This window comes from Erpetoichthys calabaricus, chromosome 2, assembly GCF_900747795.2.
Source record: "Erpetoichthys calabaricus chromosome 2, fErpCal1.3, whole genome shotgun sequence".
NCBI classification, from domain to species: domain Eukaryota; kingdom Metazoa; phylum Chordata; class Cladistia; order Polypteriformes; family Polypteridae; genus Erpetoichthys; species Erpetoichthys calabaricus.
In genome coordinates this window covers 328,686,625-328,705,301 of record NC_041395.2, presented here as the reverse complement: position 1 = coordinate 328,705,301, position 18,677 = coordinate 328,686,625, and the positions used below count along the sequence as shown (strand labels likewise).

The 18,677-nt window shown below is 37.7% G+C and overlaps 1 protein-coding gene and 1 non-coding gene across 7 annotated transcripts in view; both read right to left on the bottom strand.

Moving 5' to 3' along the window:
• nap1l4b (nucleosome assembly protein 1-like 4b) overlaps nucleotides 1-18,677 on the bottom strand; it is an 89,322-nt gene that overhangs the window by 17,045 nt on the left and 53,600 nt on the right. For all 6 annotated transcript variants that reach the window (XM_051923498.1, XM_051923496.1, XM_051923497.1 and 3 more), the window contains exons 7-9: nucleotides 8,932-9,003; nucleotides 8,414-8,553; nucleotides 4,918-5,063 (exon numbers count right to left, since the gene is read on the bottom strand). In XM_051923498.1, coding sequence (XP_051779458.1) covers nucleotides 4,918-5,063; nucleotides 8,414-8,553; nucleotides 8,932-9,003 — 358 coding nt within the window. The remainder of the gene's footprint in view (nucleotides 1-4,917; nucleotides 5,064-8,413; nucleotides 8,554-8,931; nucleotides 9,004-18,677) is intronic.
• Nucleotides 8,248-8,378, bottom strand: LOC114669662 (small nucleolar RNA SNORA35). Its single transcript, XR_003719098.1, has one exon. It is a non-coding gene; the product is annotated as a small nucleolar RNA SNORA35 (small nucleolar RNA).

Here is an 18,677-nt window from a genome sequence, read left to right as displayed (position 1 = left end):
AAATCATGTGGATCACAGCATGAATGGGTTTCTAGCTAATAATGTTGAAACAAGAATCTGCACCTGCTGTATCTCTCCAGTAGAAAGCAGCTTAAGCCCCAAACAAAGGAAAATGAAAATTTATGAAAATCCATTGTGCAAATATGCCAGCATCAACTGGTCATTTTACATTATGTTTACCTTAAAGCTCTCCAAACACGGGACTTTTATATATTTTATAATTATAAATGCTTGTTTCACCAATATAGTCTATAATAATTTTAAACCTTTCACAAATTTTAATATACTGCTCTGTAGCAAACATTACTTTCATAAATGCTTTGCATTTCAAATTTTTATGTGATGTAAATAATAAGACAATCTATGAAGTTAAAATTTCCATGCTCCTAGTTCTATATACATATTAAATTTCTCCAAGGTTTAAAAACTAAACATTTTTACAGTTTGATATAGAACCAAGAATATATTTTCCCTTTCCCAGTCACCCACAATTAGAGTTGGTATGTCCTTCACTTTCTTTCATCACACATTGTATCTTAAATCCTGAAAATCTAAACTGACATATGCTGTTCAAAACAAGATTTAAAAAAATGTATTATACAGCAGTAGCTCTCAACCATTATTCCTCTAAGGTACTCCACAGTGTACCACAAGAATATGCGAGGACCCCCTTACATGGACTATGATTTTTTTTTTTTTACCCTTTTGTACTTTTGGTGGCCGAGTTTTGACAAAAGTGCTTGTTTTTGAACATAAGATATGTTTTTGTTAATAAATATTAATTTCCCCTTCGGGTCAAGTATATCCATTTGTTGATAGTGCTATTACACAGCCTGTGTTTTTGTAAAGCACAATACAAAATAAATATGCCATTGGAAAAACATCCTTACATGGTTTTAATAAATAAAAATTAAGAACTTTAGACAAAACTTAACACATGGAAAAGGTGTTTTAGAGATGCTAGAGAACTAATAAATTACCAAAATGCATAATTTGTCATTATGGATGTCATTGATAACAAGAAGAGCCAGGTGAATAGTGAGCCGAAGTATTACTTTTTACATTAAGCACAAAAAGATCATTTCTGAAAGTAATTTTTAAAATTAAGTAATTTTTAAAATAAAGAATAAAGCACTGCTGACATTATTTCACAAACTACAAAAATTACTTTAATGTCTGGATTCAGTACTTGAGCATTTCCATCTGAAATAGCCACATTTGACAGGAGTGCAAATGCATTTTCTCTCCACATACAACAATCAAGTCAGCAGAAGATACAAAAGCATCATGGAGGGCTGTGGTGGCCATCCCCGACACCTATGCAGCATTAGCAGTTGTTTTGAATCAAACTACTATCTTTGTTGGCTATACGCACCCACTGCAACTCGAACTTCAGTGTGTATATATGTAGAGTGCCATCCAATCTTTGTTAAGTGGTGTGACTCAAACCACCTACACCTGAACACCAGCAAAACTACGGAGCTAGTGGTGGAGTTTAGGAGGCCCAGGCACCTCCTGGACCCCATGATCATAAGAGGTGACTGTGTGCAGAGGGTGCAGACCTATAAATACCTGGGAGTGCAGCTGGATGATAAATTGGACTGCACTGCCAATACCGATTCTTCGTGCAAGAGGACAGAGCCGACTATACTTCCTTAGAAGGCTGGCGTCCTTCAACATCTGCAATAAGATGCTGCAGATGTTCTATCAGACGGTTGTGGCGAGTGCCCTCTCCTACACGGTGGTGTGCTGGGGAGGCAGCATAAAGAAGAGGGACGCCTCGCGTCTGGACAAACTGGTGAGGAAGGCAGGCTCTATTGTAGGCACGGAGCTGGACAGTTTGACATCTGTGGCAGAGCGACGGGCACGGAGAAGGATCCTGTCAATAATGGAGAATCTACTGCATCCACTAAACAGTATCATCTCCAGACAGAAAAGCAGCTTCAGCGACAGACTGCTGTCACTGTCCTGCTCCACTGACAGACTGAGGAGATCGTTCCTCCCCCACACTATGCAACTCTTCAATTCCACCCGGGGGGGGGGGGGGGGGGGGGGGACATTAACATTATACAAAAGTTATTGTCTGTCTGTATACCTGCATTGTTATCACTCTTTAATTAAATATTTTCTTTATCAGCATTCTGCTGCTGGAATATGTGAATTTCCCCTTGGGATTAATAAAGTATCTATCTAAAGTCTTTGGAAGAAAACTGCAGCACTCTGTTTAAACCCATCAGGAAAACATGCAAACTCCAGGCAGGGAACACCAGGGATGCGACTCCCTGCGAGGCAGCACCACTACTGAATTATCACCCTGCCACTTGCATATGTGTAATTATTAACAGTATTCATTATTTAAGTAAACTTATCTGTAAAACGTAACATACATGCTTTAACACATTTCATGAAGAAAGTGACATAAAGTACAAATCTAAGGATACTAAACATGCAGAGAGCTGTAATATCATAAATTTAATGTGTTGTGTGTGAAGATTACTGCTGCCAGTTCAGGGGAAGTCCCAGAAGCATGTAGCGATTAACAAGTGGGTCGGTTTTAAGATGTTTATTACTGTCTACTTTAATGATAAAATAAACAGGTTAAAGGAGACACAGATTAAAACCGAAATTTATACTTTAATCATAAAACAGACCTATTCACGGTGTCCTTAATTTTTTTCTCTGTGGCTCAAATATGCTGCCATACATTCTGAAGCTGTTGTGAAAGTGGGGGGGGGGGGGGGGGGGGGGGGGGGGGGGAGGGCACAGAAGATGTTATCCAACACATCTAAAATGTATCTTGTTATTTTTGTTGGGGAATATACAATGCTTAAATATAAAAGCACCACGAATGCATTTGTATGTCGGCATTGTTGCTTTACCACATCAAACAAACATTGAAGCATGTACATCGACCCTGTACGATCCGCAAAGTGGCTTTCGGTCACATGTAGATAGTAAACAGAGACTGATGTCACGTTCCAACCTGATCACACTGCGGTCCATGACTTTTTACTGGTACTGCAATTCGTGCACACGTCACATTAATTTCTGAGGACATGCTCAGGGGATATGTCAAACGAACGCTGGGAACTCACGGCAACCTTGTTGCGTGCACATGCGTCTTCTGAGCGTGACAGTATAAACCAGGCCTAAAAGTCTCTATGAGCCATATGCAACACATTTTGAATATCAAGTGGGCATCCTAACCTCCTTTTGCAGAAGCATGACATTTATGATGTAGCTTGATGGTTAGTGATTTAAGTATTCTGCTGGTATATTATTTTCAGTCAGCTTGAGGCTCCCTTGGAAATCTACTGGGCCAAAAGAGAAGGCTACCACCCATCCCACCCCCAACAAGGGCGGAGGGGAAAATAAATAAATAAATAAATATATATATATATATATATATATATATATATATATATATATATATATATATATATATATATATATATATATATATATATATATATATATATATATATATATATATATATATATATATATATATATATATATATATATACACACACACACACACACACACACAGTGATCCCTCGCTATATCGCGCTTCGTCTTTCGCGGGTTTTAAATGTAAGCATATGTGAATATATATCGCGGATTTTTCACTGCTTCGCGGATGTCTGCGGTCTACAGTAGATAGATAGATAGATACTACGTGTGCTTTCTCAGTTGATTTGCCCATTTGAATTGAAACAAGGGACGCATTTGAATTGAAACAAGGGACGCTATTGGCGGATGGCTGAGAAGCTACCCAATCAGAGCACGTGGTTAAGTTCCTGTGTGCTGCTGATTGGCTCAGCGACGGAGTGCTGCATTAACCAGGAAGTCTAATCTCACTCATTCAGCATTAAGATGCAAATGATTGCAAAAAAGGTAAAAGTTTTGGATATGTTGAAGGAAGGAAACAGCTACACTGCTGCAGGACACCTTTACAGCATAAATGAGTCCACGATTCTTTTTATTTAAAAAGGAGGAAAAGCATATAAGATCTACGGCCGCAGTGTCTTTTAACCAGGGCGCAAAATGAGTTGCAAGTGGACGTGATAAGGCAGTAGTCTAGATGGAATCTGCTTTAGGGATTTGGATTGAAGAGTGATGGAAGAAGAACAACGGTGGTGCTAAACAGTCGCCTGAAGAGGCTCCTTTAGAAGAGCTGTAACGCTCTCCTTTGTTGTGCAGTAAAATTAAACTCATCGTTATTGGACAAGTCGCCGTGTCATTGTTGGTGAGTAACCATAATTATTTATGTACAATACTTATTACATGTACATAGTTTAGTGTCACTGTACACACATTTTACTGTATACAATTTTTCTTGCAGTGTACGTATTTATTGATGGTGGCCTGTCTGTCGTAACGGCTGTAACATATGTGATATCGGAGACACTCGATATCTTTAAAATAATATTTAGGTTTTACTGTATGTAAATTGTGTTTACATACATAATTTCAACGAATCTTACCTAATATCTAAGAGAATACAAAGTGTTTATGCTGTATAATTGTGTGTGAAATGTTTATAATAGTGTGGGAGAGTTTATAAGGGCTTAAAATATATAAAAATAACCATAAACATATGGTTTCTACTTCGCGGATTTTCTTATTTCGCGGGTGGCTCTGGAACGCAACCCCCGCGATGGAGGAGGGATTACTGTGTATCATTATTACAAAGCATATGCAGCATACAGGCACACGTACATGCATGCATGCATTCATTCATTCTTACACTTGCCCAATACAATTCAGGGTTGCAGAAGGACAAGTGCATTCCAGCACTGGATACAAATATGAAGAATAGGGTGATTTGTTAAAGCAAACACAAACTTTTGCCTTATTTACTAAAAATAATGGAGAACGTTTTTCAAGAACATCTTTCTCTTTGGAAAACTTACTTTTAACTGGGCTAAAGAAGTTGAAGAAAGAATCATTGGGCACTTGCTTAGTGATGGTTCTCACTGTGCCCCGTCCTTTGTGCTTCTGTTTCTTTTTGATTATTTTCAGAGTTACATTTTTGCCTTTCTTCCAATCAATAATACATCTGTTAAAAGGAAAAAAAACTTATTAGCAACAAACAAACAAAAAAAAAAAAAAAACCAACAACTAGTATTAACTTCAATGCCATTGCACAAGTTATAGTTGTATTTGCTTGATGTGCAAATAATGTAATATAACCTCATAGTCCAACATATGACAGGCGGGAAGCATGTGATCTGAACCTCCAACTGTTGCTCAATTACTCTCTCAAAACCATGAGATAAATCTGTAACTAGAGCTGACAGGCAGTGGAGCACAGAAGCCTCAAGAAGGGGGATCTCAGAAGTTGCTGCCAGGCAGGGATAACTGACATGTTCACATTACTTTTTGTTTAGTTGCAGATATTACTGCATAAAATTACTTCGACTAATTGTTTCTCATAATACAAAAAAAAATGAACAGGTCACATTTTGTGTACGGTTTTGGATAATGCATCCAAGATCATAAATGCTCATTTACTGTAGATTTTTCAGTAAAATGTAAAAACAAACAATGACGTGCACATAAACAACAGACGGGTAATATAATAACAAAAATATTCGCCATCTCTTGCCCTGTTGTACACCTCTCCTATGTATTCAAGTGCTTCTGAACAGCTCTTCGCCGGCACTCTCTCTCAAACGCATTCTCATAAAGCCCGTTTCTCCGACTAATTCTCGTAGCACCTTTCTCTGTTCTTTATATATAAAGAAAAAAAAAAAACTTTGAAGACGAAACTGAGGCTGCATACTTCCTATGCAGTTTGTCCTCTTTACATTTCTAAACACTCACACTTCCTCTTTCAATCCAGTCACTAAAACCAAACTGACCAATCACAACACAGCAATCCTGCTGCTCTATGGGACAGAACACATACAATACATACGAACCTTGTATTCTATTATATAGTAGCTATTTCTTTTATTCCAATGACACCAATGAAATTAAGTCTCAAATGAGTTTTGATTGGTGAATCACTGATTAAGTACATATACATGTTTGTCCATCAACTGCTAAATTTATATACAGACACCATATATCAGATACAGACTCTTGAGTGCATGATGAACTTCATACGGCCACTGGCCAACTTTCTTCCACCTGCATCCACAATGTGTACGTAGTCATTAAGCTGTGCTGTTTGCCTTGGAAATTCAATAGCTCATAAGCATGTGCAAATTTGCAACTGTGAGCATCCCCATCTAACAATTCACAAACAAAAAAATCATCACTTGCTAGTTTTCATTTCAATCTGTACTTCATGTAGCATATGGTGTCACTGAAATGATACATGCTTGCATATCACACTTTTATTTAGTTATTGTCCCATTCACAACATTCATTTATTTGCATGTTTAATTTCATCTGAAATATTCCTCCATATATTTCAACTTATGAAATGTATTTTGGAGAAGTGTGTAGCTTCTATAATCCACAAAGTCTGCAAAATATTATGTGGTCCTTAACTCTTACATAAGATATGAATACGGACATTATGAATAACAGTTTAAAACACCAAACAGAGCAGGTGAACCGAGATTTTTAAGGGTAATTTCTATGGTCAATTTCCTTTGTAGAAGATCTGGCAACTTTTGATCTGTGCAGGTTTTAGGGTACACTCACAACCGTTAAGAGTCCTTTAGGTGAATTTTATAGCAATGGCTTGTTTCATCATAAATTCACCTCCAGAGTGCACACAAACATGATTAAAAATGTTTCTCTGCCATCACTACAAACTACATAGCATAAGTATCAAAAAATTTTGGGTGGAGTATTCCTTTGATTATAGCTGCCAATTACTGCATTCCATAACACTGATGTCAAAAAGCTTCAGGCTACAATGTGTTTCCTTTATTTTCACCAAATGTAATAGCATGCATGTATTACATTTTCTGAAACTGCTTTTATCTTGTGCTGGACTATGGAGTCCCTTTCTTGAATTCACCTCCAATCAGAGCCATACGCTTACTTTCTTCTTTTTACATAGTAAGCAGAAATTTGTCAGTAAAGCAATTGAAAGTTTGTTGGAAAAAATCTAAAGCACACTGCGTTGAGAGGTGATCAATAAAACGGACACTTGAAAATGAAAACCGGTTTAATGAAACTTCACTAAAACACCACTAACCCAAGACAAAATTCTGTGGGCCATCTTCTTCAATTATACACTTCTGTCAATAAATGAGATGAATGCAGCAAATTCCTGTCTCTAAATACCCAAGTACGGTACTAGAGACAGCATTGACAACCAGATTTTCATGAGCTTTACTTGCTTTTAACCATTAATTGTGCACTTTACGTAACCTTCCAAGTTAGTCAGGGGAAAGCATGGGAGTGTGAGCGGATTTAAATCCTATCACAAATGAAGTAGTCAGATGGTAGAATTGAGTTTAGGTAAAGGCATGCAAAGGTGATACTGACCTAATTAACTTGGATCACAATGTAAAGATGTATCTGTACCATATTGTACCTCCTCTGTAATATTAGAACAAATCTGCAGCAGCTGTTCACGTTGAACTATCATTTTCACGTGGCAGTCTTGAGAACTGATGTAGCTTTACGCAGACAGACTTTTATATTTTAAAAAAGTTTGAAAACACAGACACAATAAAATTTTAGTAGTTGGATATAAGAACAATTGGAAGCTTCCTGCCATGCACGTTAATAGTGCTGTCATGTAGATGTAATAATATTCATTAAAACTGTTTCAAATAAGCTAGTTATTTAGAGAACGGTGCATCTAAAACATGTAGTTTTTGCTGAAGGAAATACAGATATAAAGTCACATTTTGTGCAGTTAAGACATTGGTGTTTGACTTCAGTATAACAACATTGATTAGATAAGCAACACAACTACTGCAGCTGCTGTTGTCTTTGGGGCACCCTACAACCTTCAAGTTGAAGATTTCAGCAGCTGATATTAAAGCAATGCGGACCAACTGGCTGATGTTATATACATTTACTTATTTGGCTAAGACCTTCACCCACAGCAACTTACAACATATGAGAAATAATTGATTAAATTTCATTTGTTTTTCCAATTGGAATGCAGACAGATGAAGTGACATACTCATGGATCTGAATCCATAACCTCAGAGTCTAAAGTCCAAAGTCTTAACTGACTAAGCCACACTGCTTCTATTATAAAACAAACAAAAAAAAAAAAATACAAGGATACTTTTTCTAAAAAGTGATTATTACAGTTTACAAATTAGTGTACCAAGCATTATGATGAAGCAACCTACATACAGCAGCTTCCACTTCTTATACTTGGATGTAATTTTGCATTGGAATGGAACCAGAAGCAAGAATAAAAACATGCAACAGGTTACGAACAATGCATTTATTAAAAAAATAAAAATAAAACAGAATACACACCCTTCACAATCAACAATTTCAGGCCCCTCGAAAGAAAAAGGATCTGTGGGATCTGGCTCGGATTTCATTTTGTAGACTTTTCGTAATACAGTATTAGAGAAGTATTCGTTTGGTTCGAAATAGAATTCTAAAGTGAAACTCTAGAAAAACAGGGTGGAAAAAAGTGAGCACAAAAATGCCAGGATAATGTACAACATTTGTGTATTTATTTATGCTTTAACAAAACTATACAATGCTTAAAAAAAAACAACTCGATGTTAATTTATAATCCACTATTACAAAAGTAGCTGAATCTTCCAACGTTTAATACGAGTGTTAATTGGTAGTGTATGCTCTAATCTTAACACAAATTCTTAATAAAGTTAATGTTTGATAGTGAAGTTACTACTGTCCTACTAGCATCATGTTTCCACAATCTTTTGTTGCACAAACACCATAACCACCATATATATTAACCATTCACATGTATTCAATTTACAAAAGATGTATGCAGAAAATTGAAATCATAAAAAACTAACCATGGGTTGTCCGGGATCAGAAAATATTACTTTTATGTCCTGTAAATGCCGGAGGATGGGCTCATCGTGCTCCTGAAATTTAAAAAAGGAGAAAATACTTGTAAAATATAAATCACTCTCCATAGAGTAATCTTAAATGTTAAAAGCAATGAACTGTAATCCACTTGATACACTGATCGAGGAGGTCGTCACTCACAGACGTGTGTGTAAACCGTGATGCACTGACATACCTGGTCTGGTAAAAAATTTGACAAAACTGAACATATGGTTTCTTCAAAAGAGCAGCAGTCAGAAAACGCAATTCAAACAGCAATTAAGGACATGATGTTTTAGAGGTCCTTTAGCCCACTACTAACAAAGTATTCTGATCAACAGGCAATCCATAACATGGTAGACGTATGAAGTTAAATTTACTTGTCTAAACACATCAGGAAGAGTGAAAAATGAATGAATGAATGAAAAACCTGATGTGCCCAGATTCCCAACATATAGTGTAGTAGTATTTTTAGTGTGAATTTACAAAAATAAATGCAAGTTGCAATATCTCAGAATTGTGTTTCAGACTATTTTGCTTTACAAAGTAAACATATATTGTTTGCATTTTTCTATGCAAAAAAAAAAAAATCTGAAAATTTTCAACTTTTTAACCTGAATTTTAACTACTCAATTCATCTGAATTTGTACAATTCATTAAATCAATGAATCATTATCTAAATAAATTTTGTTTTAATTCATTTACATATGTTAATTATCTAAAATGTTTAAAATGAGGCTAGGATGGTCTTAGGGCTAGAATCCCCAACTCAAACTGAAGGTGCAGAGTTTAATAAAAATGTAATCAATGCTTCTTTGCAATTTACAGCTTTGAAAATTACATTGAAATGCAGTAACTTAAGGTCAAAATTCAAAAATGCTTGTCAGCTTCTGAGCAGGGGTCCAGCAGTTGTTGACACTAACATATCAAAAATTCAATGTTTTCATCAAAACAACGCTACCCCCAAGTATGAAATATGAAGAAAGTAAAAAGTACACTTTGACAATAGAAATGCAGAGACAAAAATATTACTGCAACCCTTTCAGATTCATAAGGTTAGTTAAACTTGATATAATGTGTTTACATTACACAGCCAGTTTACATGTAGTGCCCTATGGAACAGAAAATTTAAAATGTACTTAAAGTTGCAAGAAATTAGTCAAAACAGACCTAGGTATAAAATAAACGTAATCAGGTTAGGACCAATGTGCAAATTCTGGGACTACATAGCTATTTATTTTGTTCATCCCCTCACTAAAATAAATTTTAGTCGAACAGGCCAGCTCTAGTGCACAAACCATGCAACCCACTCATCAATGAGATTAAGCAAAACCACAAAACACACCGGGGCACCAGATACCAGAGGTATACTGTATAACTATAGCTCATGTAACAGTAATGCTGACTGGTCACAATGTAGAAAGATTTAAGATATTCAATACATCTGAAAAAGTCCGCCATCAATCATTCAGTAAATAACGTAATGCCACAGTAATTTATTTTGCATTAAGGCTGTCTGAATCAATAATACATTTATATGGCACTTTTTCCCCATGCTCAAAGCACTTCACAGAAATTCACAATGAACAAGACATATACCACATTGGATGCAAATAATATCCACATAAATCATCACATAAAAGGTAAACGGTGGATATTCTACTTCAAAGCTTTGTGTAAGAGACAATAAACCAGAACACAAAAATACAAATACTACAAGAAAACCATGAACAAATGACATACTTTATGATACAGATGTAAATCATCCTGAGCTGAAACTGAAAGGAGGGACAGAATGTCAACATAAGTTAAATAACTTCATGAATAAATGAGTTTTAAGATGTTTTCTGAAAGGATTAATTGAAAAACCTGCTTGGATTAATTTAGGAAGGTCATTTCAAAGTCCTGGTGCAATACAGCTGAAGGCTGTCACCCATAGGTCCACTGACAATCCAACCTGCACTCTAAGTGGGCGGACAGGAGAACACTGATGGAGGAGGTTATTGATACAGTTTAGTGCAAATCTGTTTAAATGTTTGTAGAGTAATAGAACTTTATATTCAATCCTGCAAGACACAGGAGGCCAGGGAAGTCAGAGCAAAATGAGTGATATGCTCACTGTTGCAGGTCTAGGTAAGGTTTCTTGCAGCAGAGCTTTGAACCAACTGGAACTGTCATAAAAGATTAGAAGGGGCACATGCCAGCAGGACATTATAGTAGTCAATGCGGGATGTAATGACAGCTTGCAGGATGTAACAAGCAGCTTTGGAAATGTTTACAAGGTGGAAGAAAAGATTGTTTCTTAATGCGATTTATATGGGCAGAACAAGAAAAGGAGGAATCAAAAATGATACCAAGTGTCCTATCAGAAGGACAAGGTCAGATAATATCACCACCAAGAGTGATTGAAAAGGAGATAATTTCCTTACATTGAGACTTAGTACCAATTAGCATGACTAGTTTTGTTGCAGATTATTTTTAAAGACACACTGTATGTTCCATCTATGTTTTAATTTTACTAAGGCAAGCTGTGAGTTGAGAAAGCTGTGAATACTGAACAATATTGAAGTATCATCCACACAAAAAATATAAACAGTCCAAAAGGCACAAATAATGACCAAGGGAAAGCATACAGATACAAAACAGCAGAAGGTTTCAGGACAAAGCCTTGAGAACTCTTTATGTAACTAGTACTAACCTGGGACCTGCTGTGGCTTACACTAAAACTCTTGCGTATTTGTCAGATAGGACTTAAACCACTGGAGGGCAGTGCAAAAGACACCCAGCATGTTCTCCATTTAGGACAGTAGATCATCATGCCTGACAGTATCAAATGCTGCATTAAGGTCTAGCAGAATTAATATACTGGCTTGCTCAGAGTCTGTTGCCATAAGCAAAGCAGCTATGCATTGTTCTTGAAACCAGACAAAGGGTTCCATCAGCGTATTACAAGTTTATTAACTGGTGAGCTGGGAGGCCACAATAAGCTCAGAAACCTTTGACAGAAAAGGTAAATGAGAGAGGCTGAAAATTGTTCAGATTGTCAGCGTCAAGACCAGACTTTAATGTTATGGTTATAGAACCGATTTTCAAAGTAGATGACACAGAGCCAGTGTCAAGGGATACATTTATTACTGTTGTAACATTTGGGATTAGAACACGAAAGCAGGATTTGATAAGTGCAGTGGGAATGGGGTCAAGTACACAAGTAGTACACCTCATCTTACAGAACAGGCAATTCATTAATAAAAAGAAAACTAGTGAAAATTTGGCAAAGGAAACTGGGACAGACAGACAGAGAAAGATGACAAAAATATCAAACGAGGATGATTTGTACTTCCCGAATTATTTAGCTTTTTAATTTTATTACAGAAACAAAGTAATTTTTCCACAGTCTTCGGTGGAAGAGATGATTGGGCAAAATGCATGTTAACTCTTTTAGGGCGGATGTCGACTTTTGTCGACAGGAGGGGTTGAAGGCGAATGTCGACAAAAGTCGACATCCAGGGATAGAGGGCGACAATCAGCTGTTAATGGCGACAAATCTCACTGTCACGTCACAGGCATTCCCTCTGTGCTTGGAGGAATGCTAGACTCGTTGACTCGGCAAATAAACATTGCGTGTGCGTGAGTTGCGAAATGTAAACAAAGGCAAGATGGTACCGACATGTGAAAAGGCAGCGAAGCAAGTGCAGAAAAGAAAACACTTGGCAGACGTTGTTTTGCGCATTATCGCGGAGTCGGACTCTTGATTTTTCAGAATTGGACTTTATTGGCAGTGATCAGGAGATCGAGCAAGAGAGTTAGAAGCAGGCATCAGCTGATCAGACACCAGCCGATGCCGCGCCAGCGGATCTGCTGCCAGTTGAGTGCCTTCGCGCAGCCGATGCATCTACGGCAAGGTTCGCATGGGATAAATACACATACATTGATCCGTTGAGAGCCGATCTGGCTACCGGAGTTTACAAGACGGCATGGCTTGCTTTTGGACACGACAGATCACCAGCTGCTGTACTTCAGGCTGCTCTCTCCTGATGCTGCTTTTCAGCTACTGTCAGACGAGACAAACAGGTAGGCAGAGATTTTTTTTGAATCGCGGGCTGCGTTTGCATCGCATTCTCGTTTTTCAAAGTGGAAACCCACAACGAAAGACGAGATGAAGCGCGCTGTGGCATTACAAATAGAGATGGGACAGAATTGGTGATATAACTCCAGGGAGCATTGGTCCAAACGTGTTTTGTCCCCTGGTGGCTTAGGTACGTGCTGCTGCAAAGTTTTATTCACTTCTGTAACAAACAGAAGCAAATCCCATGGGGTGAGCCAGGCTATAATGCCATACATAAAGTTCATAAAGTTTCAGAAGATGAAAAGAGGTGACAATACAGTTTTCATGCAGGTAGAAAACTTGGTGGCAGTGGCATGGCACGATGGCAAATGGGTGACTTGTCTCTCTACAGTACACACTAACAATATATGTTAGAAAATGCAGCAACAGACAATTGAAAAATAGGCATCAAAACAACACATATTGTAAGGAGTGCAATGTGGCAATGACTGAAATTGGCTGCTTTGAGCGAGATCAGACTTTGCTGTGTAAAATGTATGTGATATGTATGTGAAATCATAGAGTATGCAGGCTCATACAACATGCAAGACAGTAACATTTGTCAAAAGTAAATATTTTTTGTTGATTTGATATGTTAAACAATTGCTTTGTGTTCTTTTTTAAAAAATGTTAGTTTTTGGAAAAATATTCAGCCCTGGGAGAAAAGAAACAAAAAAAAATTAGCCCTAAAAGAGTTAAAGTAGTTTAACCACAGAGAACAAAAATACTCAAGTTATCATGGCTACTCTTTATTAGTCTGTCATATGGGCACCTTGGCTGTAGTTAGTGAATCTCTGTATGCTTTTTGATAGACAAGAAAGCCTGGGCATGCACAGTGAGGGTAGTCTTACATCACACTCATTTCTAGACATCGTCTAGCAGCTTTGATAGATCATATTGCTGATGTATACCATGGAGCTGAATGCTGTGTTTTAAAGGAGTTATTTTATCTATTGCCAACTTCAGGGCTGAGTTAGAGGGATCACCAAGACTATTTATTGAAGATGGAGTAGGGGGATGATAGAAAAAAAATCAGAAATGGATCAGGTAAAGACAGATGGGATAGATATTGTTCAGGTTTCTGAAAAAGATTTGAGATTTACAAGTAAAAGCAGGAACAGGCAGCGAGACACACTGGTCAATGGTTAGTTAGAGGCCCAAATCAGTTCTGTCAGTGTTGCCAAAAGATAAGTCAGACGAGGTCTAAATTTGCAATGACCACCACAGAAGGTAGGAAGATCAATATGCCGCACCAAGACAATACAGTATGGCAGAGACAGGAATTACATATAAGAATGTTTATATGGATAACAACATGAAAGAATAACAGAATAACTAGTACTTCAGTCTGAAACATCATTTTTTTGAAAGATGACATGGAACAATAAGTAAGATAAACTAATGAACTTTGGCCCCAAGATCCAGACATTCTAAGGACAATGAACATTTAATTGGTATTCTTTTCATGTTTAGCAAAGATCTACCATTTATAGCAAGCCAGCAAAGTAAACATACCTGGATGGAGTCACCAGGTTTAAGTTAAGCACAACCTATCAATGACACAGTCTAATTTTGACAGTACCAGCGCTTTGAAATCAATACACCTTGTGTGTGTTAAAGTAATATTAGTGGCTAAAGTCTGTTGTGTGCAGATCCACATCCCGAGTTTATTTCAATACAGTGCAGATTTAACACGATGACACCCTTATTCTCAAACCCTTGAATAGGATGGCACATTACACAATAAATGCTGCAGATGAAATTGATCCAAGGTGTAAATTTTTCGGGTGCCATTTAATATCAATGTTTTTTAAAGCACATTCCTGTCCGATCACTGCTCTGGACATTTCACTAGAGTACCTCAGCTTATTAGAAAGGCAGTACTTGTCTGAAAAATAGCAACCAAACTAAAAATCAGAAGCACAATAAAAAAAGGTCCTCTTCAAATAATGGATCAACAGACAAACGAAGAGTGAATTTTTTTTTTTATTTTGTTCTTTATTTCACCTTATACAATTTCTTGTATTAGGAATTTGTTAGTTTTCGCATCACCCTTGGGGTCGGAGCGCAGGGTCAGCCATTGTACAGTGCCCCTGGAGCAATTACAGGTTAAGGGTTTTGCTCAAGGGCCCAGCAGAGTATGATCTCTTTTGGCAGTGACGGGGATTCGAACTGGCAACCTTCTGGATACCAGCACAGATCCTTAGCCTCAGAGCCACCATTGCAGATAATCTGGATTTTTTCCTTTACTTTTGAGGTAATCTCATATACATTTCTCTTCTGGTTCGTCCTGCTTCCACTTCAAAACCGGTCCCACCCACAAGCAGCCGACACGGCATTTCTCGATTCCTATTCGTCATCTTCCATGTCATGCACTATACTGGCCTGCTGAGCGTAATACATCCAACAAGCACTCGAGGTGCTGCCACAACGGTAAAGTAGCTTTACCACCCTTGCGGGAGCCACCTGTGTCTTTACAACAGCTTCTTACACAGTACACATCAGAAGCTAAAAATTATCATGAACACATTTGAGAATACAAATCTTCTCTAGCGTTTGCTTCCATGGGTGCACAGATAACTCAACCTCCTGGCCACGGACCATACGGTTTTAAAATACACGGGCAAATTTATCACCAAATCTCTCCACTATACGCTAACACTTCTACCTCTCCAGGATATGGACAGTTGTATGTTTTTGACAAAGCGCAAGCTACTAAGGTACGCTTACAAAATATAGCAAATTCTGCATGCAGCGAAAATGTACTTTGCCAGCTAGATTCCATGCTCAGAACCATCAACCCCTTCGCTAAATCATACAAATACATGCATGAAATCTCTCAGTCCAATCCAACAGCATCTGTACACATGGTTTTCAAGGAAACCCTTAAGCAGGATTTACGACGATATAATGCCCCGACATGTCACACCGATGTTGCAGCGATTTTTGTGAGAGATGGCAGCGAAACGCCTGCTGAAAGGGACATTTGCATCTATCCCATAAGCAACTCCTGTAAACAGATTTCCACGCTCAGTATGAATTGCGATCCTATGGTTTACCCACTTTTATTCCCTTACGGAGACATTGGTTGCCACAAAGATTTACAACATGTTCCCGATAAAAGAACCACAAAGCGAATAAGGCTTACTCAATGCCAATTTTATGCGTACAGATTAGCAATGAGGAATACTTTTAGTATTTTGCACTCCAGCGGCAAACTATTCCAACAGTACGTCGTAGATGCATATGTTAAAACAGAGGGCGCGCGTCTCAATTATCCCAGATTACAATAACAAGATCTGCGCGTGGAACTATCAGACGCACTGCAAGCAAATGCTGACAATAACGTTCCTGTAGGCAAAATGATCATATTACTGTCCACATTTTCACGAAGTCCAAGATTCATGCAACAAAACTATCATGATGCCATGGCCATAGTACGTAAATTCGGAAAGCCTGATTTATTTATCACTTTCACATGTAATCCTGCTTGGCCGGAAACTCTACATGCACACTACGTCTTTCAAGAAGTATTTATTTCTTCTTGATTTCTGAATTCCTTTCGCACCGTTTTCTGTTCCTACTCTTACACCGCCGTATGTTACGGCGGCCGTCAGCTAGTTTTATGTTTAAGTTAAACCCAGTGTTGCGACTTATACTGTTATAGCAATTTTTAAAACATTATTCCCTACATATAAAACCATATTATAATTTTAATGGGTTTCAACAAAAAATTAAAATAAATTACCAAATAATTAGAAGTAATTATCCATCAGCATCCAGAGGCAAATTGCATTCTCAAGCAATTATACATACCATTTCTTAAGTTTTATAGTATATCAATTAATTAAGCCAAAGAAGAGCACTGTAGAAAATGATTAAGTATCCATCCATTCCTTAACACCTTTAGACAGTGATGGGTTCCAGAGAGCAGCAGCACATCATAGCAGCAAGCAACCCTTGCAGAATTTGCCAAATAATCTTACACAATGCTTATAGACATGGACTGGGGAAGAATCAGGCAAACATAAGTAAATGAACGCTGAACACAAACTCATTCAGAAACTAACATCATGCAGCCTTATAGCGATATCTGCAGTTATATACAGTGATCCCTCGCTATATCGCGCTTAGTCTTTCGCAGTTTCACTCCATCGCGGATTTTAAATGTAAGCATATGTGAATATATATCGCAGATTTTTCACTGCTTCGCGGATGTCTGCGGTCTACAGTACGTGTGCTTCCTTAGTTGATTTGCCCATTTGAATTGAAACAAGGGACGCTATTGGTGGATGGCTGAGAAGCTACCCAATCAGAGCATGCGGTTAAGTTCCTGTGTGCTGCTGATTGGCTCAGCGACGGAGTGCTGCATTAACCAGGAAGTACTAATCTCACTCATTCAGAATTAACGTGCACAAGCGCCAACAGAAGATGCAAATGATTGCAGAAAAGGTAAAAGTTTTGGATATGTTGAAGGAAGGGAACAGCTACACCGCTGCAGGACACCATTACAGCATAAATGAGTCCACGATTCTTTTTATTTAAAAAGGAGGAAAAGCATATAAGATCTACGGCCGCAGTGTCTTTTAACCAGGGCGCAAAACGAGTTGCAAGTGGACGTTGTAAGGCAGTAGTCTGGATGGAACCCGCTTTAGGGATTTGGATTGAACAGTGCTGGAAGAAGAACAACGGCAGTGCTAAACAGTCGCCTGAAGAGGCTCCTTTAGAAGAGCTGTAACGCTATCCTTTGTTGTGCAGTAAAATTAAACTCATCGTTATCAGACAAGTCGTCATGTCATTGTTGGTGAGTAGCCATAATTAAATTATTTATGTACAATACTTATTACATGTACATAGTTTAGTGTCACTGTACACACATTTTATTGTATACAATTTTTCTTGCATTGTACGTATTTATTGATGGTGGCCTGTCTGTCGTAATGGCTGTAACATATGTGATATTGGAGACACTCGATATCTTTAAAATAATATTTAGGTTTTACTGTATGTAAACTGTGTTTACATACATAATTTCAACGAATCTTACCTAATATCTAAGAGAATACAAAGGGTTTATGCTGTATAATTGTGCGTGAAATGTTTATAATAGTGTGGGAGAGTTTATAAGGGCTTAAAATATATAAAAATAACCACATGAACATATGGTTTCTACTTCGCGGATTTTCTTATTTCGCGGGTGGCTCTGGAACACAACCCCCGCGATGGAGGAGGGATTACTGTATAGTAAACACTCCTTAATTATACAGAATATACATGTTTTATGCATTTTCCAAATTTATCTCAAGCGGTGATGGTCCACTTGACTGCAAGACATAGCAATTTCACTGGAACAAACCGGTTTAAAACAAAGCAAGACACATGTTCAAAGCATTTGCAGAGCTAGAAGAGAAAAATCTCCAGCTTCTTATATACTTAGGATTAATTTAGCATTGGAATGGAACTTGCAACACGGAGAGTTTTCATGTAGCAAGTTACGAGCAATGCATAGGGAATAAACAAAAGTAATTATATACTACTATTCATAGGAGTCTAACAAAATGTAGCACACAAGGAGGAAGAAAATGCTAAATGTCAGACAGAAAGGCA